Genomic DNA, 27,074 nt, shown 5'->3' on the forward strand with positions numbered 1-27,074 from the left:
TGCCTCACAGCAAAACATTTCATTCAAAAAAAATCATGGTTCCTTTCAGTTCAAATCTTTCTAAAATTATAGTAAAAAAAGTAATCCATTGCCCAACAGCCAAGCAAAGGAAGGGTCTCTAAGTTTTAAGGCACAACACTGAATGAGTATAAACATGGATCAGTTTTGAATGAAGCAGTGCAATCTTATTACTATAGTAACCCAAATAGTAAAATCTTTGTAACCAGTCACGTGAATGAAAGGGAATTGAGAGAGAATACACCATTTCTTCTTAAAGGGAAAAAGCACATACTTAACTGTCAAGACAAAGTTGTAAATTGATGACTACTTTAAATAAGTGTGTTTAATCAGAAATGATGACAATATGCATAAATGCATAAGCCAGAATGATTGCACATCTTGTTCTTACAATGGTTTAGTAAATGCAAAATATTAACACACCACCTAAGACCTCCTTAAACGCTGTATTTCACTGTGACACATCTAGCAACTACTTAAACTCACATTTTGTCTCCTTCCTTTCTTAGCTGAGTACACAGGAAACAGAGCTTTGCCTAGTCTTCTAAAAGTTGAGAGATTTCCTTCAGGTTTTATGTCAGCTTTAACTAGTACCTGTTTAAATAACAGTCCCTACCAACGTGTGTATGCCTGAGATAGCTCTGTGCTGAGTTCAAAGCAGAACCATAAAGAAAAGCAAAAGTTACCATACTACAGAGCCCAGCAAACAAGACAATTAGATGTATCCTAATGTGTGCAAGCGAAACCCTTTTTTACTATGCTCACAAGAGGAAAACGGAAGATTCAGTGGTCTCCTCATAAAATTTACATAAAATAATTCAGAGGCCTTTAAAGCTTTATAGCTTAGGAAAATTCCACCCCATGGATTTTAGTTTCCAGGGAACTGTAAAGTAGTAAACCCTGTTACACACTGCATTGCAGGTAAATGGCAGTGATAAAGATGATCCATACAGGAGCAGAGCAATAGCTCAGAGCACTAGCATTAAACTTTGCTGCTTTGCTGCAGAAAGCTGAGGGGTTACAGCTTTATCACTGAAGTTAGAAGAAAACACGTCCATGACCATTTTACTTCAGGGACAAAAAATCACTTCCTGCCTTTTTTTTTTTTTGGGGGGGGGGGGGGGGGGGGGGGGTTGGACAGACACGGACACAAATGACAGGGGGGCGTCAAAAGGAGCAATCAATACGCTATTTCAAGAACCATCCAGAGAAACTTCCCTGCTATGCTTGTACAAAATTATTCATAAAGCCACAGCTGGCAACTTTCAAATTCAGACGAGCTGCCTCTAAATAACACACACACATCCACTCTCCCAATCTGGTAGTACGCTCCTGTGATTGCACAAGCACTTTTTCTTTCTGGATTAAGCCGGTTACTACGCTTAAGCAACTCTAATGACACGGAAAATGTCTTCCATGATATACAACTCTGCTTCCAGTACTACTTCTCCCCCAGATCTTTCCTTAGCTAACGAGCCCAAGACAGCAGACACCACTCTGAGGCAGCTGCTAAAGCGCCGCTCGCACCAACGCACGCTCGCGCCGTTATGAAGCTCGGCAGCTGCCGGCTACGTACCGGCTGCATTTTCCTCCCCGGATGAGCTCCTTCCATGCTAAGGCGTGAACCGGCGACTGTCCTTGCGGGAGAGGCCGGGAGGAGCCGAGGAAGCTGCTCCCCGGCCCCGCAGCCAATGGCCACCTCGCCAGCCTCTCATCCCCCGGGCCGCCGACCGCGGCCGCCGCGGGTCGCAGGGCGGCGTGCCTTCCACTCCTGCCTGGAGAAGGCCAAAAAAGGAACTCACGCGCGGCTCCAGACTTCGCTTTTTCTGCATCAACGGCAGCTAAGGACAGCTCCAAGGTTAGACGTTTGCGCTGCTCCAAGACTTCGTTAGCACCGTGAAATGAAAGCGCTCGGACCTCGCTTCCCAGAACGGAGAAGCTCCCCAGTCAAAACATCTGCTAAGTGTGTTTATAGCCCCAATATCGACCTCTCTCTGAGTACTCATTCCAAAGCAATTTTTTTGACATAAGCCATATATCCTCATTCTGCAAAATAAACTATGGATTATTTAAAAAATCCTCTCACTTTTTTTTTTCTTTTTAAGGGGTAAAACAGCCATGCTGCTAGCAGTGATTAATTTCCCATCTATTTTCCAGAACAGCACGGCCCTCTGGTTCAGGTATGATGAGTAGCGAAACTTTCTCTTTTCTTAAACCAACTTCAGAAAAATGCACCCTCCACTCCAGCAGACCAAATTTGGAGCTTTACTTCACTCTACTCCTCTTCATCACCGACATACCTCAAGATCTGTGTTCCATCATACAACACATAGGCAAATGGGCTCCCAAGGGCATTATCCATAACCCCACCTTCACTTCACATTTCTTATTTCTCACCCCCCCCTCCTCATTCCTGCTTCTCATCTGACAAGAATTCTAATAACGAAGCCGGACTAGTGCACCCCAACCAACCAAAGACCAACTTGGTCAGGACAAAACAAAGAGGGTACTGTTCATAAATTTGGGGTGCATGTCACCAGTGAAATAAATATTGTGCATCTGTGGAGGTATTTATTACCTGGTAAGTCCAGAAATCAGATGAGCACATTCAGTTCCCCTCACTGACTTTCTCCATCCAGAAAATTCTCTAGCTGCAGACTAATAAAAGTCTTCTCAGACAGCACTGATGAGTTTAAAAGCAGTTTGTTCCCATTTCTGTAAATAGATGTTCACTCTAACAGGTGTGTGCGAATCTTCTCCCTTCCAAGCTATCGATGAACCCCACTGCCACTATGTGTAAATGACTACAACTAAATGATTCATATAGGAAGGATCAGGTTACACAAAACTAGCAGATATCTAGTAGGTATCCTAGCTGCTAGTTCTCTCTTCTCAGCCGAGCATCCTCAGCCAGACCTATTCTGTTCCTGATGCACACCTGACTTACCCAGACCTTCAGCTCCAATACTGAAATGGCTATGCTGAATTGTATTTGGGGTGACTCTCCCACATTTTAAAGCAGTCTTCCTTAGCAAAAACCCATATTACAAGTATTTTCATTTCTACAGAGAGTGCAAAGTAGGTTTATACATGGGCAGGTGGTTTGTATTCCTTAGGGACAGAATACGGTTGGGGCAGGGGAAGCACAATTTATTTTTTTTTAATTTGTTAAGTTTTTTTGTTGTTACTTTGTTTTAAGTTTTAGAAAGAACACTTGCTTGATTTAGAAAGATAAAAAAAAATCACTGAAGCAGTTTATTGAAATGTTTTTCTAGTCTGTAGTCAAACAACTCCTAGTTGACAGTCACTCAGTCTTGGAACAAAACACCCAGCTTTATCCATTAAAAAAATAGAAAGAAAGAAAACAAAGAACATGTGCATGTAGAGCCATGCTCAAAGTCCAGCATTATAAACAAGTCTTTTTCAGACAGATTCAGGTTTTCAATGTTTTAAAGACTCATACCAAAGTATCTTATGGATAAAAGTCCTCTATTACTTAAGTAAATACCAGGGGAAAGTTTTAGTTCAGCTGGAGAATAACACAGTAACTTACAACTGCACTGTCTCAACATGCTTAAATACTCTAAAACAAATTGTAGACAAATACACTCAGAATTATCATGTCCTTGAACATGTTCAGTGGCAACTCTGTGAGAACTCAGAGCAAAACTATTTGTACTGCAGCAATATTTCAACCATACACTTGATGTTCCAAAAGGACCCTTACCAAGTATGAGAGCTTTTAAAAATAAAAACAACTAAAATTTATAGAAACAAGCAGCTATCATCAAACACACGTTTTGTCCATCAGTCTTTTCCTTCCTAATTCTCACTTGAATACCCAGCAAGCTGCACTTTATTTCAGCTTATCTCCAGCTAGAAAAGCACTTTTTTTTTTTTTGAAAAACAGGTCAAAAATATAATTGTGTATATTTGTTTAACATATATGTATGTATATACTTTTCTCCAGAAAGAAAACAGATTTTGTCTTAGCTTCTAGCTCTCTGCAGAAGATTAAATCTTTTCACAAGCAATGTACAGCCCATTATTTCCTCATAGGCAGTGCAGGCTTCCATTACAGATTCCTTCAAAATCAGCTAAGATGGACCAATTCCACAACCTCCATTAACCACATGGTAGAAAGCAGAACACTTTACAATGGATTAGAAGAGCAATTTTCACGTCACTTATTATGACTGGTTTCTGGATCAATCTATCAGAATATCCCTTATCGCATCTTACAGCAACACTACCATCGACACAGCAGAAAAGAAAACAAAGTACATATTAAAATACTTAACCGTGAGATAGTAAGACTATACCTCCCAAGGAGGCTTTATTTTGGATAGGGAAGCATTAAGAGAGGAGGCAGGAAGCTGGGGGATGTAAATGACACGAGCAAATTCTAAGACAAACTGTCTGATGTTAGTATATCGAATACCAAGTATCATCAAATACCATGGCTTTGTTCAGCTTCTTTATTAAATGGGAACCTACTAACACATTAAAAGGAACGGCTTCCTCTGAGTTTTCTGTAGCACAAATTAAATATAAACTACTCCTCTAAGCAGACATTATTCTCTTAGCAAGGGACCACAGTATCCTTGGTAAGCAGTAGCTCATCATTTAATGAAATAAAGTCCTCCATAAGAATAAGGGCTTGCCTGCCTACAAGTGTTTTTCAAAACACAAATTTCCACCTAACAGCTAGTTCCCAAGAGCTGCATCTGCTCAGCACGCTTCAGCTTGCTTCAGCTGGTATCGGCACGTACACACGGTCCTGAGTGTTTACAAAAACAGAAGTATTCAGTGCTGATATTCTCTGGTGTGCTGCCCCACTAGTGAACTCCGGGATTTCTCAGGCTGCCACAAACCACTGGGATTAGGAGAGCATGAGGCAGACTGCGGGCTGAACTCTTGTGACATTACACAACTGCACATCATTTTGAGAGATGCAAACTTGTTATCTACAGAGGATACTGCTGAAGGCTGTAATTTGAATAGTCATCAACAGTTGCACAGACTACTTTGGTAATCATCCTGCAGTCCTGATTTGCATACATAATAAAGTTGAAAAAATTTACATGTCAAATTTTAGAGTACCTTATTTCTGGACTCAAAACCACCCTCCTGTAGAGACAGATGGAACAAACTCACCGTGTTCAAAACAGAACACTACCAACAATTTCACTTCCCCGTGTATGAACGTGTGGTCACCAAGAAAGCAGCACTGAGCTAAGCCAGGGCTTTGGGGAGTGAGGTTTTATTTTTGAGCTAAAGAAGGAGGATGCTTTCCAAATCCAAAGCTACTCACTTTACAGCTACAACACATCCCTCACCAGGTGCTTTTACGTAGATTCATCTCCAGGCATTTTGGCTGCGTTTTTGACAAATATTCTATTTTTTTCTTTATCTTAGCCTTACATTGCAACCCAAGCCTACAAGAGCTATAAACTGTTTTAACACTACTAGGACAATCTAACCAAGGTCATATGTTTAGGTGTTCTAAAGTCACTTGTACAAACATCAAACATTCATCTCCTAGAGTCATAGATGACACTGAAGTGAACGGCAGATGAGTCCAGATATGAAGCCTCATAATATGGGACAGGTGACTTTATCTGGTTTGTACGGAGATTCTTTGAAGTACATGCACACAAAAGTCTTACCCTGACAGTAGATCCTCAGGCAGGAAAACAAAACGAAAAAAAAGGGTCAAATTATCCAGTTAGAACACTCTCCAAATACAATCATATCAAACTACACCCACATAGGACAGTTTCTAACACAACTACTCTTTCACTAAATGCTGTAAAATTTGAGGAGTGATTATTCTCCATGCCTTTCTTCCCCACATGGAAGTAGATCATGAATCTCACCAATCCACGTGAATTCGAGGCCTAACTCTTCACCTTCAGCTCTCCTTGTTTCTTGAATTCTCCTTTATTCATACAATTGCATCCCAAACAAATATCTTTGTAATAATTTACTGACAACACTTTTGCAGTGATGAAAAATCATTACCTACAAATCAAAGCTCAGCAAACTGTAACGGGAAGGTAAGGCCATGTATTCAACGTGCACAGCAAGGACCGATAAAGCGGGCGGTAGCAGCACTGCACGTGCTCAGCCCACAACATTTCTCCTTAAAAATGAGGAGGACAGAAAGGAAGTGAAACTCCAGCCCTGCTCACGACCACTGCAACGTGAACAAGGGCAGAACTGTACCATTTTTAGCATCCCAAGTGGTATATCGTACACCATTCACATGTTGTCAGCTGCAGATTATTTGAATATAAAATACTTTCCACATATCATATCTCCCAGGTATGCTGAGGACTTCAGGTCATCCAAAATCTCCATTCATCATGAATACCAGTCAGACTACTCCCACTGTTACACACCGAGTGTCATCTGGTTAGCAATGTATTAACAAGCCTCCACCATCCCAAATCCCCAGCGACCAAAACAGAAGTCCTAGCAATCCAGGTGTATTTTATTAACAAGGCAGAGAGTAAGAGAAAGCTGCAATTCCCTTTCCTGCAATAGGGCTGGCAGTCATCTGAACCAACAATGCTCCAGGTCAGGGAACAGATCCAGCAGAAAATCAGCCCTAACAGCGTTTCACTGCTCCAGCTGTGAAGCAACCAGCTACTGAGTGTACATCATTCAAAGCTATATAGTTGAGAGTGTGTTTTTCTTTTTAAGAATAAAACAGAACGCATCTAGTTTTCTGATGTCTGATGTGCTATGAAATGTAATGTTTTTGCTGTGCCTGACTAGGAAGCTCTGGGAGAAGAAGCCAGTTCAAAAGTAAGGTGCAGATTCTAACACAACATATGTGTATGCCACTGTAAATGGTGTACATTTTATAGGAGAGCTCAACTGGCAATACGTAAGGGAAAAAAGTTTAGATCTCTCTGGCAGAGATCTAAGATATAGCTAAGAAAGAAAACCTACCTCTTTTAAATCTACTGCATCCTTTATGTCAAGAACAATTACAACATTTAATACTTTATTGCAATTTTCTTTTTGTATAACCATGTAAAAGGACCTACAAAATAGTACTTCCAAGGCAGACACACTCATACTCTTCCAAAGAAAAAAAAAAACTAATGCTGTAGGACTGTTATGGAAAACTCATGACTTGAGGGGCTATTTAATAAAAATGGCTTAACGCATCAACATGTGGCAGGCAAATTATTTGTTATCTGATTTGTTTAACAAACACTTAGAACTCTCTAATTCAGAGAACATTATCATTTAAACCGAGTTTGCATGGGAGTTCTAACCAGTCAACAACTACTAAAAAAGGTGCTTTCTGAAAAAGTTACCCAAAAAATTACAGAGGCCTTTTCAACCATTTTGGAATAAGCAAAGAAGCTTTCTATCTTGTTAATACAGCAGTAAGACCACAGCTTAATCAGTATGCCACCATCCAGTGGCACAAATACAAACTTCAAGGAAAGGCTGATTTCAAGCTAGAGGATGGAACAGAATTTACTCAGGCTTTTGGCTTTTATGCTGACTTCCAGAAGACAGACGATGACCTAGTCTTGTATAGGGTCTTTCCATAAAAGTTTTACCACCATGATTTTCTTATACAGCAAACTTGAACTTCCAGAGAGTAAGCTTGCACCAGACCCGTGCTTTCTGAGATGCAAACATGGCAATTCTGATCGAGCCTTGGGAACTCTGAAGCTGGCTTCAATATATCAAGTCATGCCCTTAGGTAAAAACTCTCCTTCTGCATTCTCTGCCAGAACTGGAAAGGAGATTAAACAGTTTTAAAACGTCCTTATGAACATAAATGACCCCATTAAAAATCAGAAAACTAAAACAGACAGTAAACCAAACATTAAAACAAATACATAAAATACATCACCCAGACTGGAAACCTAAAAGAAAAGGCTTTCCAGAAACATGAATCAAACATGCTATATCTTCAAGCACTTTACCCAGACATTTGTAATTCGGGATATTATACCTAATAGGGAAGTTTTAAATATTGGAGAAAAAAATGCAAGGGTTTAATCTAGACAATGGCAACTACATGTCTCAGCCAAATGAAGTTTCTGCAAACTTCAGATGAGGGAGAGTAGAGGAACCAAAAACTGCATGGCATTTCTAATAATGTTGACATCAAGTCTCCAGAATAAGTATTTCTTTCTGATAACATCAAATCTGTAGGGAAGCCACCCATCTACACAGCAGACAAGATTTGCTTTTATTGTGACATGTAAAAAAGATTAATTACAGTTTAAAGCCTTGTGGATATGTTACTACATCACACAAGTTTCTGCAATCAGGTATCTCAATCACATATGCACAAATATAACTCTAAATTTTTAACCCATTTTTTGGGGGGGAGGGATGGGTTAGGGGGAACAGGGACACCTTCATTACAGTGTTTACTGAATGAGATATGAAATGAAACAAAACATGAGATACATGAATTTGAATATACCTGTCCTCTAGGCAACTCCCCGTGTTTTTAATGATAATTTTTTCATTTACCTAGATTATAATCATATTATAAAAATAACCACCACCACTCCCTTGTTATTTTTATTTCATATATATGGCCTTATGTTGTTTTAGTCAGGGCACACTTAAATTAACCTATCCATCAAATTCTTTACTGTTATTCACATACTTCTTCACAGAACTGACCGCAGAAAAACTCAACTGTCAGTAAATCAGGCTGAGGAAGTATCGCAGAACAGCATATTGTAAAAATTTCTGATGTACAGAGTAAACAATCAAACAAGCTTATACTGCATGCTAGCCTTAATCAAATGAGATTGTGTCTTAATGATGATAGGCCACCCATCTTCAGTAGAAAATGGTGCCTTTTTATTCAAATTGAAATCGCCTTTGAATAAAATTAGATATTTGGGGCAAGAAGACATCATAGCTTTTGGTGATCTTAATATTAATTTCAGAGCTATTGACTGGGATGTTATTGATTTAAATAAAAACAACACTTCATTATCTGATTTTAACAACCTTTCACAGATTTCCTCAAACCAGGTTTCTGAAGTATCTATCCTGGGAATTTCAATCAGTTTTCATTGTTAAGCATCAAAAATTAATGCTAGCAGAAGTATTTTTAAAAAAGAATATGAAGCAAAATTATTCACGCATAAAGAAACAAATAAAGAGATTTTAAAATATTTACAGCCAAGTCAACTCTCTACAAAAGTCATTCTTATCTGAGGTCTCTGTGCATTGACATGGGCTCAAAGAAAGGGTAAGGCACCTCCTTCTCCCTAGGACAGAGCAACATTGCCAAAAAGAAGCTCTCCTGCCAAGGGAAGACTGAAGTGCAGCTCAGTCTAGAATTACAACATTCATACCGGGACACTAGGGGGAACTTGAAAGCACTCCACTTGAAAAATCACTTGTATATGCTGATGCTGCCATCAGCCCCAAATTTTCAGTCATGCTTAAGTTGCTTTTACTGGAAGTTTATGAAACTACAGAAAAAAAAAATCATCAAGACTTTTAAAGAAAACAAAAAACAAAAGCTGAATGAAGATGACATTTTCAGACCACTGAGACTGCAACTTCCACACGGGTAATATACAGTCAGACACTGTAATTGGGGGAAAAACACGGGATTCCAATAACTTCAAAAAGGAAACTACTATGCAGTATTACAGAGCAATCATCACACTCCCTATTCTTCCAGCCTTTTCTATTGAAGGAAATCATCAAACTGCATGCTCAAATGTAGGCTTATTAAAGAAGCATGTTTAACAAAAACCAATTGAAAAAACTGCAAAGCATATTTACACTTACTGATTAGGAAATGAAACAATGAAAGCAGCCTAAAGAAAACTACAGTCTATGTATTTGAAGCTTGTTTCCATTTTTGACTGACCCCATAAAGTAACTGGATTTTTGATAACATGTAATGTTATTAGCAACTTGTAGACATTCATACACACATGTGCTTTCCTAATCAGCATCATCGGTAACACGTTCAACAATAGAGGTATTGGTACCACAATAGCAGGCTTTCAGAACCACTGTGTCAGCAGGCTTCACCTCTAGTCTGGGTCTTAGTTTGAATTTAGAAGCTAAGCCCACATGTCTAAAAGCTCTGAAAGAATTAAGTAGCATTAGTAGACAAAGGTAGACATGCAGGTTTGAAAGATGCCATTAGCAGCATTTACAGACTAACAGTTTATAACCAGAAGAACGGAATAAGAAAGAGAGTGGTGGAATGGAGTTCATCAGTTTCCTGAAACTCAACCCTTTTCTTTACATTATTTTTTTTCCTACTTTTATAGATCTACATCCTTACTGACATTTTAAAATACTATTTTATTTCATAGTTAAGCCGTCTCAAAGAAAAAAAATATCAGTTAATTATTTGCCTATTTTCTAGGTGTTGTGAACTTAACTCTAGCCTTTTTCGCTAATGATCATCAGTACAACTGTCAAAATGCAAATTAATAGAAAGCACAAGTATATAGGTAACACACCTGAGCTTACACTACTAAAAACTGAGCATCCTTAATGCTTCTTTTTTAATCCATTCTAAAGCACCAACTCAAATACACTCTCTTGATCACTATCTTCATCACCAAGATTTTATGAATCAAAAGCAATAAGGATGCAACATTTAAAAAAAAAATCCTTTAAGTTGCTTTTATTGGAAGTTTATGAAGCTATGGAATGCTATCAACACTTTTGAAGAAAACAGAAAACAATGCTGATTCTCAGAATTTTCCAGAGAAGAGATCAAACCCAGAAGCCTCTCCTTATGATCTTGTGTAATCCTGTTATTCTCAAATAACATTCTGACAAACAGGCACTCTGAAGTCTCTGTATTGTTCAGCTCATCAAGGGCTTCACAATAAGGTTATTAAAAAGCCACTGAAGGAGGGCAGCAATCAGTGGAGTTACAATTTTTAACAGCATGATACTAACTGATGATCTAAGAACATAATTCTCCCATCTTATACCCACTTGTCAATCAGGGACCACTTCTTTATAAATGCATCACAAGCAGGCCTTGAAGTACAGGTTCCCTCCTGCAGTAACAAACAAAAAACCCACACCAGTAAGCATTTAAAACCATACACTTCACACAGCCTTCAGCTGCAAAGGAAGACAAACTGCACTATACTCTAGACCTCTCTGTTCTGCCGTAGCTGTGTGCTGGGTGGCATGTTCTGCAAAGAAAACCCTTGTTTGTTGCTCTGTCCCTCATGTGAGGTCCCGGTTACAGGACCACATCCAATTATTCAGTTTCAAGCAAATAATTCTGGCACTGTTTCATTACATCTAGTCTCTGAACAACTGTGACAAAAACATTATCCCCATTAATTAAGCTTCTGTCAATCTATTTGCTACTAATATGTTTAATACATTAACTTATGTGATCAGTGGGGAACACTAACGAAGAACAACAGCTTTCCCACCTATGAAGAGTTCCATGATCAACCACACCAAGCGCTCTGCTGCTTTAGCACTACGCAAGCTCTTTTAGAGTGTAACTTTTTGTCTTCCAACAAACTGTTTGGTTTTGGCTTCGAATTTTCTATGATTTGGATTGGTTTAGGATTTTTGACCTATGAGATATGATACAAAGCACATAACTTCTTTGAAACTTTCATCCACACTGGTGACACAAATTTAGAGCTTCACCACTGATGACTGTTTCAAAGCATGATCACTATGCATACGAACGTCAAACAGCATTATTTTTGTAAGTTCTTCCATTTCTGGAACTTCTCCTAACAAGATTCCTTTCTTGGGACCGAAGCGGTTTAGAAACACGTTCCCCTCAGTAGCACAGATAGCACAAGCCATGGAAAACCAAATTTTAAGAAGTTTACATCCAGCAAATAATTCAGTTTTCATTACTGTCTGCCTAAAATAAGTACACCGGAAAGCTGCTTTGGGTCTCTGTCTAGTTACTAAAGAAACAAGGAAGGCAGTTCACTCAGACCTTAGCAATTTATGCCAAAGTATATTTTTAGGTATATACAAAGCAATATATTTAGGTATATATGAAGCAATATATAACACAGAAGTAGAATTGCGAGCACTTTTTCCAACTTTAGCAGACAGGCACTTGTCTACAGCCACCAAGAGAAAATTCTCTCCAGCGCTGCAGCACCAGTCATTGCCAGTCCTTGCAGGTACACAGAGAAAACATGCCAATTTTTCAGAGTCCCAGAACACGTTTTCTAGGGGAGGCATCTCATGGGAATCCTTCCACATCACTGCGTACAGACTCACTGCTCACACAGAACAGTGCACTCGGTGACAATCCAATTCCTTTGAGGCCGTCAATAGATGAAGTCATGGATAAAAGCCAAAGTTCATTCTAACGAAGAAAAGCATCAGATATTTTATGGCAAAGCTGGAAACCAAAACAAACAGGGGAAAGGGAGAAGATGACCCTTGTCAAGGCATACCCAAAACTCATTTCTGTTCATAGCTGTTACGTACAAATTTCCCAAGGAATTCTCGAAATGTTCCTTGGCCATGAGGGACTACAGAAGGACACAAATAGGCTCCCCTTCACCCCACGTCCCTTTTCACAAACAGCCTCTTCCTTGAGCATTATCTTATTGGTTCCCGTATAAGCAATAGGAGGCTGAAAGCAGTTCCTCGATTCCTCTCCTCTCTTCCTCCCTGTTTTTCAGGAATAATAATGGATTCCAAAGATGTTTATCAATGATCTGTTAGTGAAACATTAGACTCGCGCAACACAATTATTTTGATATACAGATCTACAGGAGACCATTTCTCAAACTTAAGATTGCATTCATTCTTTAATTTTAACAACCTTCTCCACACCTTCTTCCATACAAATATAGCACATCTTACAACTACACACACACACAAACAATCCATTCATCAGTAAGAGTCACAACATTAAAATCTCACTAAATAGTACAGAATTATTATACCTATTCATAGCATTTGGATTTCTGCAATAGCACAGGAGACAAGAAGGGCAGTTTCTCCTGCCTTCACCCAGAAGGTTATTTTATACTGCAAGACAACTGAAGCATGAGAAAGGCTCCCTGTAACGTGGTCATAATATATGAAACTATTTACATTCTTGTGCCACATCACCTAGTACAATTGATCCTCAGGGCTTGAAAACAAATAGCAGCAATGCAGAAGTCACAAGACAGAAGCCAGTGTATCGACTTGGAAGCATGCGTTCTTTAATCTTAGAGTGAAAACTTGTGCACGTTGTACACAAACACCACACTCCCTGAAACAAACACGCATGCAAATACAGGTATCCTTTCTGTCACTTCCAAAGTACTCAGTTACGTTTACATATTTCAGTAAAAGCCAGCAAAGTTAACATAGCAAAGTACTTTCCAAAATAAGTGTATGCTGAATAGAAACTCTGGTTACATTTCTTTAAAATTTAAAATGCAAGATCTTTATATAGTATCAGCAGTTAGTGCAGGTAATGGATAGCAAGACTGACTGATGCCAAGAAGATGACAACTGGCTGATGTTCTTCCTTTTTCTACGGTTATACATTGGCAGCTTTGAAAGCTCAAGAGCTCATGCAAAAATCAAAGTTTTTAATACTTTCCCTTGTGTTTACAATTTAACTTTCCAATAACTGTTTTGTACACTTCATTAATAAGCTGAAGCACGTCTCTCCATCCTATCATTATCTAACCATTTGCAATTCAACCAAATATTAATTACAAGAATATATGCCTGCTTAAATTCCCTTCTGGTATCTGACAATGGCAGGCAAGCCCAGCAATGTTAATAAGATCAAGCTGAACAAGGAAAGGATTGCTGCTACTCTTGGGTTTTATCACTTCCTTAAATGAGTCACAACAATTATCAGATGCTATCTGTTTGTTTCTACGTAAACAGTTTTAAAATGCATGGCTGGTAGGGTGTAGTTGTTTGACAAACAGAAAATGAAGAAATTTACCATCAACAGTAACACCAGCTGCAGCTATTCACTAAGAAGTTTCTCACTTCCTTTTTTCGTACACTAAGTCTGTCTGGAAATATGTTTGACCTGTTAAAGAAATGCATACGCTTACACTTGAAATAAACATACACTTGCATAATAGTATAACCCCACAATAGTGAGGTACAAGCCAAATGGGAAAAAAATGACGCAAAAAATACTAGCCCTAAAACAAGCAGTAGTTTAAATATAATCTTTCCAATAGCTTTCTCTTAATAAAAACAAAGAAGCAATAAATCTAGCAGTAGTATAAATAATAATTCCACCTTATTGTTTTGCGTACTAATTAAAGAGCTTGCAGTCAGTCTTTTGACTTCACCAGTTACTCAGAAGATCCACGAAACGGTAAGCTACTCTTGATTTGATCCAGAGCGGCACTGAGAAGCTAGTTTGGAACATTACTGTCCAACAGCTTTATTCTATCATGTACACATTCATCATCTTCACATTAACAAAAAACGACCACATTCCTGCTGCTCTTCTTAACATTTTAGTAGCCTTTGGAGACTTTGTAAAGACATCCTCCCATCTGAGTCTCAAAGCTGATAGATACCACCTCGCTGAAAAGATTAAATAAAGGACAAGAGAGAAAATAACAAACCTACAAACCACAGCCTGGAAGATTATTAGGGAGAAAAGAATCGTTCTCAGAAGCTACAGTTCTGGCCAACTGAAGCCAACATTTAGTTATGATAGCTTCAGTGTAGCTATATAATAAACAGGCAAAATACACATGAAGATTATCTAAATCACAAAAAACTAGCAGTAGATTTTCCGACTGTAACAGAAGCAAGACAGACTGCTACAGGGTCTGTATGGAAAAGAGATCGAAGGATAAAATGAATGTTCATAGATTAGGCTATTGCAGAAAATCACAAGGTTTTGTGTTCAGGTTCACAACGGAAAAACCGAACATCCTGAAATGCCATGACCTGACAAACTGCCCTTAGCTTCACTGGTTAATGCCACAATTGCATTAAAAAGTCAGGTGGACAGAAGAGCTTTCACCTGATTTCACAACACCAAGGACAATTTCACAAGGAAGATGGAAGTTTACAGTACTTCCTACCTAGTATTCTTAACTACACTCCCATCACTTTGTTTTTTAAAGGTTTGTAAAGTCTATAGAGTTTACATGTCTTAACATTTTACCTAGGGAGACTGAAGCACAAAACTGACTTGCCCCAGAGACACCTGCAACAGACATCAGCACCTACAGCAGCATCCAGATCTTCCAGGAAACAAAACATGAGCTTTATTTTACCTATAAACAAACATGAAACTTGTTAACAATACATTAAGAATTCAGTGAGCTCTCAGATAACAACCAAAGTCTAGTTCTCAGCCCATAAGTATACTGAGGAAGCTACTTGTTAATCAGAGCATTCTACCAAGAATAATTTGACAGCAGAGAAGTCAAAATACAAATGTTTACAAGCAAAACACAGCTCTCCAGGATGAGCAGTAAGATTGCAAGCAGGTAATTCTGAGCAAGCACTACTGCAGCTGTAAGAAGACACTAACAAAAACAAACTTCCAAGCATTATATAGACATAAATAGATGCTTAGTACTGTGCTCCTATACAAACAACTGAACCAGCATGCCCCAGGTATGAGTTTTTCTGGTCTGCTGCAAAATAAGAACTGAAATTATTTCTTAGAAGACAACAATTTATAGTTTTGAGGACTGGAATGATTCTGACCCAATTTCATTCCACAGCATCTCATGAAATATACAAACAGGAACATCATAATCTAACAGACTGTACAAACAAAGTTCTGTTGAGTTTGGTCCTTCAGTGTTGAGGATAAATTATGCAACAACACCAGCCAATGCAACGGCATCAGCTAACAGAAAAAAGAGAGAAGGATTATTATCCATGAATAGCTGTCTTGCAAAAATAACAGTTGTTAAAAGTATGTTTACAAAACTGGAGTTGCTAAAAAAAATATTGACACAATGTGTCTATGAGAAATTAATTTCAACTAGAACATAATATTTACATAAACCTGCATGTTTTACATCTCTGTTGTGAGAAGAACTAGATAGCAAGGTTTACTAGTTTAGTAACATTATCACAAGCACAGCACATCTCCCAGGGCTCAGCCAACAGATGTCAGCAGTTCACATAGCAAAGCTACAAAGGGCCCTGAAATGCCGTTCAAGACTGTTTAACAGCACTCCACACGGCAAAACCTTTACCATCAGATGAAGCATAACCAGCCCTGTCAGATCAGAGATCCCAACCCCAAGAACTCCTCAAGGAGGAGTTGTGCTGCTCCTCCCTGGGGCTAGTGACGGATGGCAGCGGCCTCATCTGCAGGAGGTGCTGCTACCCTTGAGGTGCTGAGTGGCCAGGTAAAGGAACTGCAGGACAGCACGAACACACTGCACATCACAGAATATAAACATGAGGTCCTGGCAGGTCTGCAGCCTGATGGATGTTTGGATCAAGGCTGTTTCGGAAAAAATGTCAAGGCTCATCCAGCCCTCAAACTATTACCCTTTTCTACTTATCCACGGGGACACCAGCAATACTTCCAAAAAGAAAATCATTACTGTTGAGTGAATCAAGAGTGACTACTGAGCACCATGGGAAGGGTGAAGAGGCCCAGGTGGTGTTCTCACCAAGCTCACTAAGCTTGTAAATAGGGCTGTAATCTGGGCACGGTGGAGAAAAACTTTCAAACTTAAGTGAAGACATGGAAAATCCAAAAGGGAGAAGGTGCTCTTGTCCCCCTTGTGAAAAAGGCATAACCAAGAGCCCACCTCACTCAGGTGCTTGCACTCACAGCATAGCAGGTAAAGAGGCAGACCTCAAAGTCGGAGCTTCTTACAGAGTGAGGGTGGAACAGCTTGCATGGCTGGAGTGCTGCAAAGGAAGGATGCAGGCTCTTGAGGAAAGCCAGGCTGGGAAGGTGAAGAACACAGATTTCAACCTATGCAAAGGGATGTCTGCAACACACAGAGCTTTGCTTGAACAAATGACAAGGCAGTCAAGACCTTATAGGTAAGGATCAGAAAAAAGTCCAACATGGTTGACATTGTGCTAGGTGCCCGCTACAGATCTCTTCATCAAGAGGAATAAGAAGAATCCTTTGTTTGAAGGCTGGAAGAAGCTCCATGATTGTGGGCACTGGTATACATCAAGACCTAGACCCACAGTGGTATCTGTTGGTAGAGCATGGTCAGGCACAGCACTCCAGCAGATTTCTCAAGTGTGCTGAAGATGATTTAGTGGTGTGAGTCAACCGGTGAAGATGCTCTGCTGTACTTGTTCACAAACAAGGAAGAAACAGACAGGGATGTGAAAGTCAGAAACAGGCTTGGCTGCAGCAACCACGAAGTTGTGGAGCTTCAAGTCCTGAGAGAAGCAAGAAAGACAAATAGTACAGTACAGTACACAGCACAAGACTCAGTACATACAGTTCTAACACAGGACTTCACAAGAGCAGAATGCAGCCTGTTCAGGACTCTTCTTGGTAGAATCTCAAGGAATGCTACTGTGGAGGGTAAAGGGTAAAAGCCTGGGAGAAGTGGCTGATCTTCAAGTACAACCTCCTCAAAGCACAGAACAGCTCATTCCTCCATGCACGAAGTCACACAGGCCTGACTGCAGGACAGCGTTCATGAAAAGGAAACCTGCGACTGAGCTCATATGTGAAAACAGAGCACATGAAAGGTAGAAGCAGGGGTAGGAGGAACATACAGGCATTATCTGAGTGTGCCGAGGTAGAAACAGACAAGCCACAACTCATCTGAAACTAGCTGTTGTTGTTCAGCAGTAGAAATGAGCAACAGATGTGGATGGCAGTAAGAAGGGGAGAAAACTTTTTTTTTCAACCGAAGTTAAACAACAGAGGCAGAAAACAAGTCTGTACAAAAAGGCAACAAGGTGTATCTGCTGTACATCCCTTCTTACACATGCAGAAGAGTAACTGATGAATCAGGGCTTCTAAATGTGAACTCAGTCTGATCGGTTAGCAATAAACATGATTTATTAGCTGCAGTAGCTTATTCATAACCTTGTCTGAAAGAAAGAACTCACAAGTACTTCAGGTTCGCATGACTTCTGGGATCCAGAACACAGCAGCCTGAATCTCTTGACAAGGCAACAGAATTTTTGCACTGGGAAGCTATCGCACTCCAGAAACCAACACCAAGTGAGATTCCACTACAACTTCTCTCTAACACAGGTTTGCTTTAACCTTTTTCCATTCTTTGGTAACAGGCATATACCATCAAGACAGCCCGACTAGTGACTCTCAAGTCTAATGATAATTCTACTCTGCTAATGGAATAGTTGCGGTGTTCAGAATTGGTAGTTTTGTTGAAACAAAATCTTAGATTTCTCTAGCAAGGAATAACTGACACCATTATCCTTACCATAACCTAGGTATTTACAGTCACTTAGCTGTCTCTCTCCATCCAAAAATAGATCCAAATCAAGACGCAGCCAGAATATATTTACTATATTTCCATTAGTCATGGAAAATACAAAGGAATCAGCCTAGTGCGTAAGAGACCAGGAAAAAAATCATCACTTTAGGGAAGCATAGTTTTCCAAGACACGCTGTCCACACACATACGTGGTTTTAATGCACATATGCCTCCGTAGTGAAAAGATGATGATGGGGAAAAAAAGAAAATGTATCAATCAGTCAAGTTTTCAGGTGAGCCTTCAGTTCTCCCCACTTGAAAAGCAGTCCTCAACATACAGATCCCCAGTAGCATACTTATCCTGTAGAGGAGTAGTAGCAGTGAGCAGAGGAGGTCAAACAGCAGAACTGCAACACACATCAGGCAGTGGGGTGCCAGGAGACACAGTTCTGAATGTTAAATCCTGCTTCTTCTCTTCAGCTTCTGTCCACATGCCTTATTCACAGTAAGTTCCACTTTGTTTGGAAGCAAACACCAGGGATTCTGTTAAACCAGGGCAATGGCTTGACAACAGTCTGGAAACTCCTACTGTAGACTCTTTTAGTACTAAAAAAAAAAAAAACTTAAAGCTTGTTTATAAGTTTAAAAATATTTTGGTATTACAAGATACTGTCTTAGCCATACTGCTGACACATCTAGATGCCTTCCAGCACAACTACATCTTATGAAAAATATCAGTACTCATTCTACATCACTTGTTGAAAATTTAAACTTTCTATGAGATTGAACAAGAAACAAGTGCAGAAGAAATTTCAAAATCCCTCACAGCAGGAATACAGGGAAAAAGAGGACATACTGTATGGTATACTGTGAGGTACAGGTAAGAGAATTCAAAATTAAGATTTGAATAAGGTCCTACTCTTCAGTCTGAGATTGGGTTCACCAAACAGTCTTCAGTACAAAAGACTTGAAAGAGGGGAAGTCGAGGTCTATCAGATGCACTGCAGGTTAGAAGTTGGTTACTTCACCAACAGGGGCAAAGAATCAAACACAAAGAAAAACATAACTTTTAGAAAAGAAAACTGGTTGCTGAAAGAGGATATTAGATGACACAAGAAATAAAACATTTCAAATACTTATGCTAAAATGGGACTTGCTAGAATTAACAAGCTTCTTTTTTTTAAAAAAAAAAAAAAGGTTATGAAGCACTCCAACATTGCTGAAATGAGTAAGACAACTTGTGCCAGTATACCCAAATAGAACAACCATTCCATTGCATAACTTTGAGTCACTTTAGTTAAGGCACCGGAGTAGGAAAAACAAAATCTCAGGTCCAGCTGAACAGCCCTTACTGGGTAGCAGTCACAAAAGCTTCCAGGCTAAGATACACAGTAATATGGATCAATATTCTGAAACATTACTTCAGGTAACACAAGATCCACTCATATTACTCTGGACAATTTACAGAGGAATCTGTATCATCCGTAACTCACGAGCATTCACTCTTTTTTTTTTTTACATGTTTAATAAAAATGGACTAGCCTTTCTGCTGTATAATACTAACACTGCTGTTGGAAGAATAAAATATTTCATCTTCTCCACAAACAAAGAAATAATAAAATAATTATAGGCCATACTCTAAATACAAAACCTCTAAACAGATTTTAAAGTTTTTAAAACTTACGGAAAGAAGTATGTCAATACACAAATAAAATGGCTCCATCTAGTGGTACAAAAATATACATTTCCTTTCCCACAGACATGCTGCCTCTACTGCAGCAAATTTTAACTCACTGTGAAACAAAGAGCTCCGAGTGTGCCAAGCACTAACTAACACAGACTCTTAAACAGATAATCCCTTCTAATAACCACTGAGATATGCTGACAAGGTAGATTTGGGATGCTTGCATAATTGATGATTATTCTCAGTAACACAGAAAGGAGCTTCTCAGATGCCAGGACCGAGTTTTAAATACAAATGTTGCACTTTCAAAAAGATAGTGTTTTATTTTTTTCATTTGCTGCTAATCATGTAATTGTGAATTGAGAAATACATATGTAAGAACACTGTAAAAATGCCAGTAGAAGAATTGATGCTCATATTTTTGCATTGAGACATTTACTGATATACAGGGCTAAGCAACTCATGGTGCACTTCTCAACCTGCTGATTAATAGAACCATCATTTGACTCTCCCTATTCCTACCATTATTTCAAAACATTAGCCAGACAGCTATCTTAATTTTAGTAAATAATGCAAAATCTAAGTGTTCCTAAACTTTATCATTCCAGAATATGCTATAACAACAGCACTACAGTGTTCTTGGGAGAACCTCTCTAGTTAATATTCAAGTTACAGTCTGTATGTTACCAATCACTGGTTATAAAGTGGTCCTGCTTACTAAGCACCACTTTGGGGTCCACTAAAGATGTCATGTAACAGATACCCTTGTGCAAAGGATTTAATATTAAGAGTCAACAACCACCCTGGTGACATGTCAAAAGTCACCTAGAGAAGCAAATCCATCACATGGGTATAAGACAACTAATCAATACACCCAAAGCTCATTTTGGACAGCAAATAAAAACTACTGCAATGAAGCCTAATGAAAGTTCTCAAGTCTGTGGCAGCCACGGATAACTTCCTAAGAACTCAAAAAGACTGGCAGCATGTATAGTTAATAGCAGCTCACAGTACTCCTAACCCAGAAGCGATCATAGCCATTGCCCATAGCCCACTGCATGGTGCAAGCTGTCCGAAATATATACGCTAACCAAACCTAGAAAACCCAAACAGCACAATAGAGAAAAGCAGCATGTCTCTCAGAAGTCATAGAATCAAGTCAGCAAGGTCATCAGGCCAATCAAATTCTCTCTGGTCAGTGCTATTTAGCTGCAAACCAGTACAGCTGTAACTGTACTGGTTTAACTTCTGGAGAGCGTACGATCAGTCAGATACGACAAATTGACAGGTTTCCTGCACTGTGCTGAACTATGCAGTACAGACATACCCTCAGTTACCCCTGTCCAGCCATAAGGAGAAAACACTAGTTCCAGCATATGGTAATATGAAAAAAATGTAACTGTAGCAGCATAAATGTCCTCCAGAGATGTCATCTGACCTACCATCACAAAAGCCACGTCAAATAGGAAGGCTAGTAACCACACAGTGAAAAAGTGTTCCCTTATCTCAGTTCTAAAAAAGTCACACAAGATGTGTAAAGATATGCAGTAGTCAATTCTGTAAAAACTTAGTTTTACCATACTGATGGTACTCACATTTTCACAAGTGAAGAACCACACAGCTAAATCAAACCTTGGAAGGCTTTTAAAAAGGAACTGTTTCAATAACCACCCAAGAGATGTACTATAAAGTTAGACGAAGTTACCAAGCTATCTAAAATGCAGTAACTAGACCAAAGCTCGGTTCTGAAACCACATACTTCAATCTAACTGCCACCAAACACCTGGTTCTCCTTTGAAATATATTCATGAAAATTAAGTTGTACTTGAGGTTTTTCTTGAAAAGAAAAAGCAATTTACATTTTTGATGACTAAACTGCTGAAACTGTAGTTGCCATCAGATTCTGACAGTTAGGCTAATTTTCATCAATCTGTATATATTGTTATTTCAAGTGGCTCTGATTTCTGTTGCCCTACACTCCCTCTAAGCCTTCACACGTTTTGTTACACATGAGAAAAGTTGGAGTACCAGACACTATCTTGTTGCATTAAAAAAGGCATTGGGATAAAGGGATGGGCAGACTCCACTGAAGTGCTGATGTGTTTGTGAAGCGAAATGCAACTGAAAGAGTCTTCAAATGAAGCCTAAAGTAAAAGACAGAAGCTGTCTTTGAAACATGATTGCTGTTCAACAGCAAAGCCTAAGCCCACCTGATAATACACACACGGCTGTTGAAAAATAAGTGGGAGCCAACCATGTAGTCACTTCAGAAAAAGCAGAGGGACATTAATGCCATCTTCGGCAGTATCTGGCAGACCACATTACTGTCACGCTTCAACTAGGAAAGACAAAAAGAAAAGCTTCTTCCCCAACAAGAGCCACTTTCAGTTCTATTATCACTTACAGTAGGACTGTGATAAAAACAATTTGTTTCACATTGAAATGGGAAAAAAAACACACGCAAAGAACCATATCACCCATTACTCAGCCATACCACTTGGTCTACAACCTTGTAAACCCTTTATGAAATACACAAACCAGTATCAAATACCACACGGAAATTTCAACTTTTTTGTTTCAGGATAACACCTTTCCACAATGTTACCTGAAAAATACGCAGAGATAGAACTTTAATGTTAAGTTCTTTTAAATGCTACTTACGACTGCTTAAAAAAAAAAATGCAAGCTATGCAGTAACTAACACCATGATAGAAACATGGAGTGAGAACCAAGATCATTGGTAATCAATAAAGCTTTTTAATACCATTACTAACTGTCAGATTTACCACTGTGTAGACACCAAGAGACTAACATGCTCCAGTCCTACTTTAACAACCCCCCAAAAAGTGAACATAAGTGTTAAGGGAACACAAAAAAAAAAAAAAAGCATAAAACACCTCTTCCTTACACTCTCAAACCTCCTGAATTTTTAATTCAGACTTCCTGAGGTTGTTTCTCAGCTACTTCTTAACCTCAACAGGTATCTCTCTTCTAGTACTTGTCCAACCTCCCCTTCAGTCCACAAAAACTTCTTGTGTACACATCATATACCTGTGTATACCCTACAAGCATACCTGTGAAATCCCTACGCTGAGTGAAGAACTGCCTGCTTTTGTTAGCTCTGAACCTATGTCCTATTGCCTTCATTTGACAGCTCCTAGCTTGTGTGATTTGGCCACGTGCCTCCTTTTCAATCTCTATCTGCTCTCTCCACAGTAGTTTTATAGAGCCTTTACATATCATCGTCCCATCTCCAACTTATCTCTGCTAGGCTGACAAGTCCTAGCCTGTTGAGTCATTTCTCACCTAAGAGCTAATTCGTATCTTGTTGCCCTTTGGTGAACCTTTCCCAATAATAATGCCTCTTTTCTAAGAGGGGAGCTTACAGTACTTAAGGTATGAGAGAACCATGGATTTATGCAGTTATTTATCTTTTTCCTGTTGTATTCTCTATTCCTACGATGTTCTGATCATCAGTTGCTCTCTAGTTGTATTAATTCTATCAGGCATCTGTTTCACACACACCTCTACACCTTTTATATACATGTTGCCACCAAGCAGTCTCCTCAAAATACCAATGTCCTAAGAAGTTGATGATTCTCTTCTTTAAGACTGGACCTAAAATATAAAACAAGCAAGGTTAAAAGGTATTTTACACTTTTGATGAAATAAGCCCCGGGGGTGGCACAGAGGTGCTCCTCCATATTAAGAGGCACCAAACTTTGTATCGAATAGCGCATAAACGCAGAACCATCTGACTTACCAAAACTGGAGGAAGACCAAAAAGGAAGTTAGGGAGGTAATTTGATTGTGCTTCTTTGTTTTTAAGCCACAGCACTTAATTCACACTTTCTGCGGAATCCTTTCATCTTACAGAGATGTTTATTTCTGAAAAAGCCATGCACGTGTAAGCAGTTTCAGAAAGCTCTGCTAGCGGAAGTAATGGCCTCTACTACCAGAAGCACAGGAACACAAAAATTAAGTCAAGCTGTACTGTCAAAAGAACTTGGTTTTGGGATTAAGTAGTGTTATACTAGAACATACAAGAATCACAACAAATCCAATGTTGCTATACTATGTAATTGCTCAAAGATCAGCGTGTCCTGTCTTTTCTTTAAGCCATTTACTTCACGTCTTCACGTCTATAAATTCCTTTTTTTCCTCTAGCTTTTACCAATCTTTCTGTTCTCCTCCCTCTTTTCTGACATCTTCATTTCTGTCTCAGTTACAATTACCTCCTGGATACCCTTCTGCACCAAGAGCAGGCTCCTGACTAGCCACTGCTGTTGCAAGGAAACCACCTTGGACCGCTCCAATAAGCGCCTCAGTTCAAAGGGCTTCCATGAAAAATGACCATGCAGCAGTACAGTGGCTCATGTGGCTGACCCGAAAGCCCCTTCTTAATTTCTGGTACAACAGAATCTAAATGACTCCTGCTGGGCCTGACAAAGCTGTGCTCAGGGCACACTGACTTTCACAAGTCTGTAATCCTCTTTGCATTAGGATTCACCTGAGGGTAACCATTAGCACCTTTCACATTAACCCCATACGTCCGAAGCCCAACAATTTTGCAATTTGCTCCGCGCAGCCTAGTACCTCTTTACTAGATGGAAGTGATTCTATGATTCTGAGCGCCCTCCTGCCCGCTAAGGACAGAGCTCACCTTCAGAGAGTCGAGGTAGTTCTAATATGGATTAACCTGACCAAGCAGCTTGCTTTCACTAAGAATTTACCCTGAATGAGCCAACACGGATTCAGAACGTGCCTCTTCAGGGGCAGCGACAAGACGGCAGAGCAGCAGCCTAAAATGGATTTATAGAAGATGAAGAGGCGTGCAACTGCTCTGGCTTCTGCAGCCGACAGAGGAAGGCGGTAAGAGGGAAGATGCGAGCCCTGCGGACGGAGTTGTTAGCGAAGCTCCCGCTGGAACAAAGGGAAGGCGCCCTCGTGCACTGATGTCACAGGAAGCCAGCACTTCGCCGGGCTGCCGGTTCTGTCACCGCGCCTCGAGCCTCTCCTGGAGGAGCAGCGGGAAGACGGGAACCGGCCCGTCCCCGGCCGTCCTCCCCCGCCCTTTGTGCCACAAAGCACGCCAGGAGGCACGGAGGCGAGGCTGCTGCGCGACGCCCCTCGGGGAAAAGGCCCCGGGGGAGGCGCTCAGAGCAGAGCCCGGACCTTGACTCACCCCCGGCGAGGGGAAACCACCGCCGGGGGACCGCGTGCGCCGCGCGGCAGCGCAGGAAGCGGGGCACCAACCGCCTGCCTCGCTGCGCTCGCCGGCCCCGAGGGGAAGCGGAGCCGCCTCGGAAGCCCTCCGAGCCGGCGCCGGGCGAGGACGAGGGGGAGCGGGGCGCTCGCCGTGCGCGGGGCCGGGACACGAGGCCGCCCCCGCGGCGGAACAAAGGCTGGGGGGGGGGGGGCGGCCAAGCGCCATCGCGCCGCGCGCACGCGGCGGCCGTTACCGGGCAGCGGGGCTCGGGGGCCGTGAGGTGGGGTCCCCGCCGCGCGCCCCCGCCGGCCGCGCGCCCCCGCTTCCCCGTTGTGCGCGCCCCCGCCGCCCCTCCCGTTACCGTGGTGAGCAGCGGTCTCATCTGCTCGCCCGCACGCTCCTCTTCCATGGCGGCGGCGGCGGCGGCGGCGGGGGGGAGGAAGGAAGGCGGGCGGACCGGGTGCCGGGGGGCTGCCTGGCGGAGCGGCGCTCGCTGCCCACGGGACGGGACGGGACAGGACGGGGCGAACACGACTACTCCGCCGCGCCGGGGCCGAGCCCAGGCCGCCTCGGCTCGCCCCCTCCCCCTGCGCGGCCGGCGCCGCCGCCAGCCAATGGCGGGGAGCGCGGGGAGCGCGGCGCCTCCCGCCGCCACCGCCCCGCCCGCCGCGGCCCCCCGGGGGCTGGCGCGGCGCTGAGGCGAGGCCGGGCCGGGCCGGGCCGGGCCGTGACGGGAGCGGCGCCCCGCGAGGAGCCGCGTGGCAGCCGCCCCGGGGAGCTCCGCCCGGCAGAGGGGAGGCTCCGCAGCCGGGCCGGCGGTGACGGGGCTCGATGTTGTGTGGAGGTTTTTCACCCCACGTGCCCGAAGCCGGGTTTTTTTTTGTGGAGGAAAGCTGAAATAAAGTAACCGTGATAATGCAGTCGTTTCCAAAAGCTGAGTTACTCGCCCCCGTCTAAACAGTCTGAAAGACCTCCGCTCAAAAAGCTTGAGACGGGGGGTTTAGGGTCGAGGCTGCACTTTCAGTTATCTCCCTAAATTCTTCTTCTGGTGGAAGGCTGCAGGAGGAAGGAGCAGCCCACACCCGCCTCACTCGTATAACTTCCCCTTGTCTGCCTCTAGACATCACGCACACCGCCAGCACACGGGGTTGCAAATAGCTTGTGCCCACGGGACCAAACATGCACATACACAACAGATGAGCCATCCCTTTGCACTTAGTGTGCTTGATAACGTGCTGGCATCACCCTGGGGCTTCTCCTAACTACACCTACTGTAGTTTCGGCGAGGCCCACATGCCCCTTTTTCCACCCTAATACCCTGCCCAGCAAGATGAGGTGGCAGCCTTTGTTTGCCCAGGATCTCTGGAACTGAGCTGTCAATGAAGCTCGAATACTGTAAATGTAAGAAGTTGGCGTGCACCAGTCAGGCACATCCAGTGCAGCCAATGCACCACAGTACTTCTGGGATGCGTTCGGCTTAGCACCTAGTTGCTACATATGGCATGTGAACTCTGGATGGTTTGGAAAGCTCAGGAAGATGAAAACACCAGTGACTTTCACTGTGGGCCTGGTCCCAGCTTGTCTTCTGAGAGAGATGAAGTCTGAATGGATCACTGAGGAGGCACAGAGACTACAGGATCACACTATGTTCTTTAGAGAAGCAGCGTAAAAGAGAGAGCAGGCTGACGTAGATATGACACGGTCAAGACAGATCAAGGCAAGGGGAAGAATTAGACTGTGTCTCAAACAGTCCCTCTCAGATGGAGATAAAAGAGCTGCTGGTCTTATCAGTAGCTTT

At 41.5% G+C, this 27,074-nt stretch overlaps 1 protein-coding gene across 7 annotated transcripts in view; it reads right to left on the reverse strand.

Annotated features, from left to right (window-relative positions):
• Positions 1-27,074, reverse strand: part of SLC4A7 (solute carrier family 4 member 7) — a 144,993-nt gene that overhangs the window by 65,464 nt on the left and 52,455 nt on the right. Inside the window, exons 1-2 of one of the 7 annotated variants that reach the window (XM_080579126.1) lie at positions 25,638-25,901; positions 23,593-23,685 (exon numbers count right to left, since the gene is read on the reverse strand). The exons of 3 other annotated variants lie outside the window; for them this stretch is intronic. In XM_080579126.1, the coding sequence (XP_080435252.1) occupies positions 23,593-23,613 (21 nt within the window). In that variant the 5' untranslated portion in view covers positions 23,614-23,685; positions 25,638-25,901. 3 more of the 7 variants (XM_080579124.1, XM_080579128.1, XM_080579125.1) reach the window with 3 other exon arrangements.

The sequence above is a fragment of the Anser brachyrhynchus genome, assembly GCF_964034855.1.
Source record: "Anser brachyrhynchus genome assembly, chromosome: 2".
In the NCBI taxonomy this organism is placed as follows: Eukaryota; Metazoa; Chordata; class Aves; order Anseriformes; family Anatidae; genus Anser; species Anser brachyrhynchus.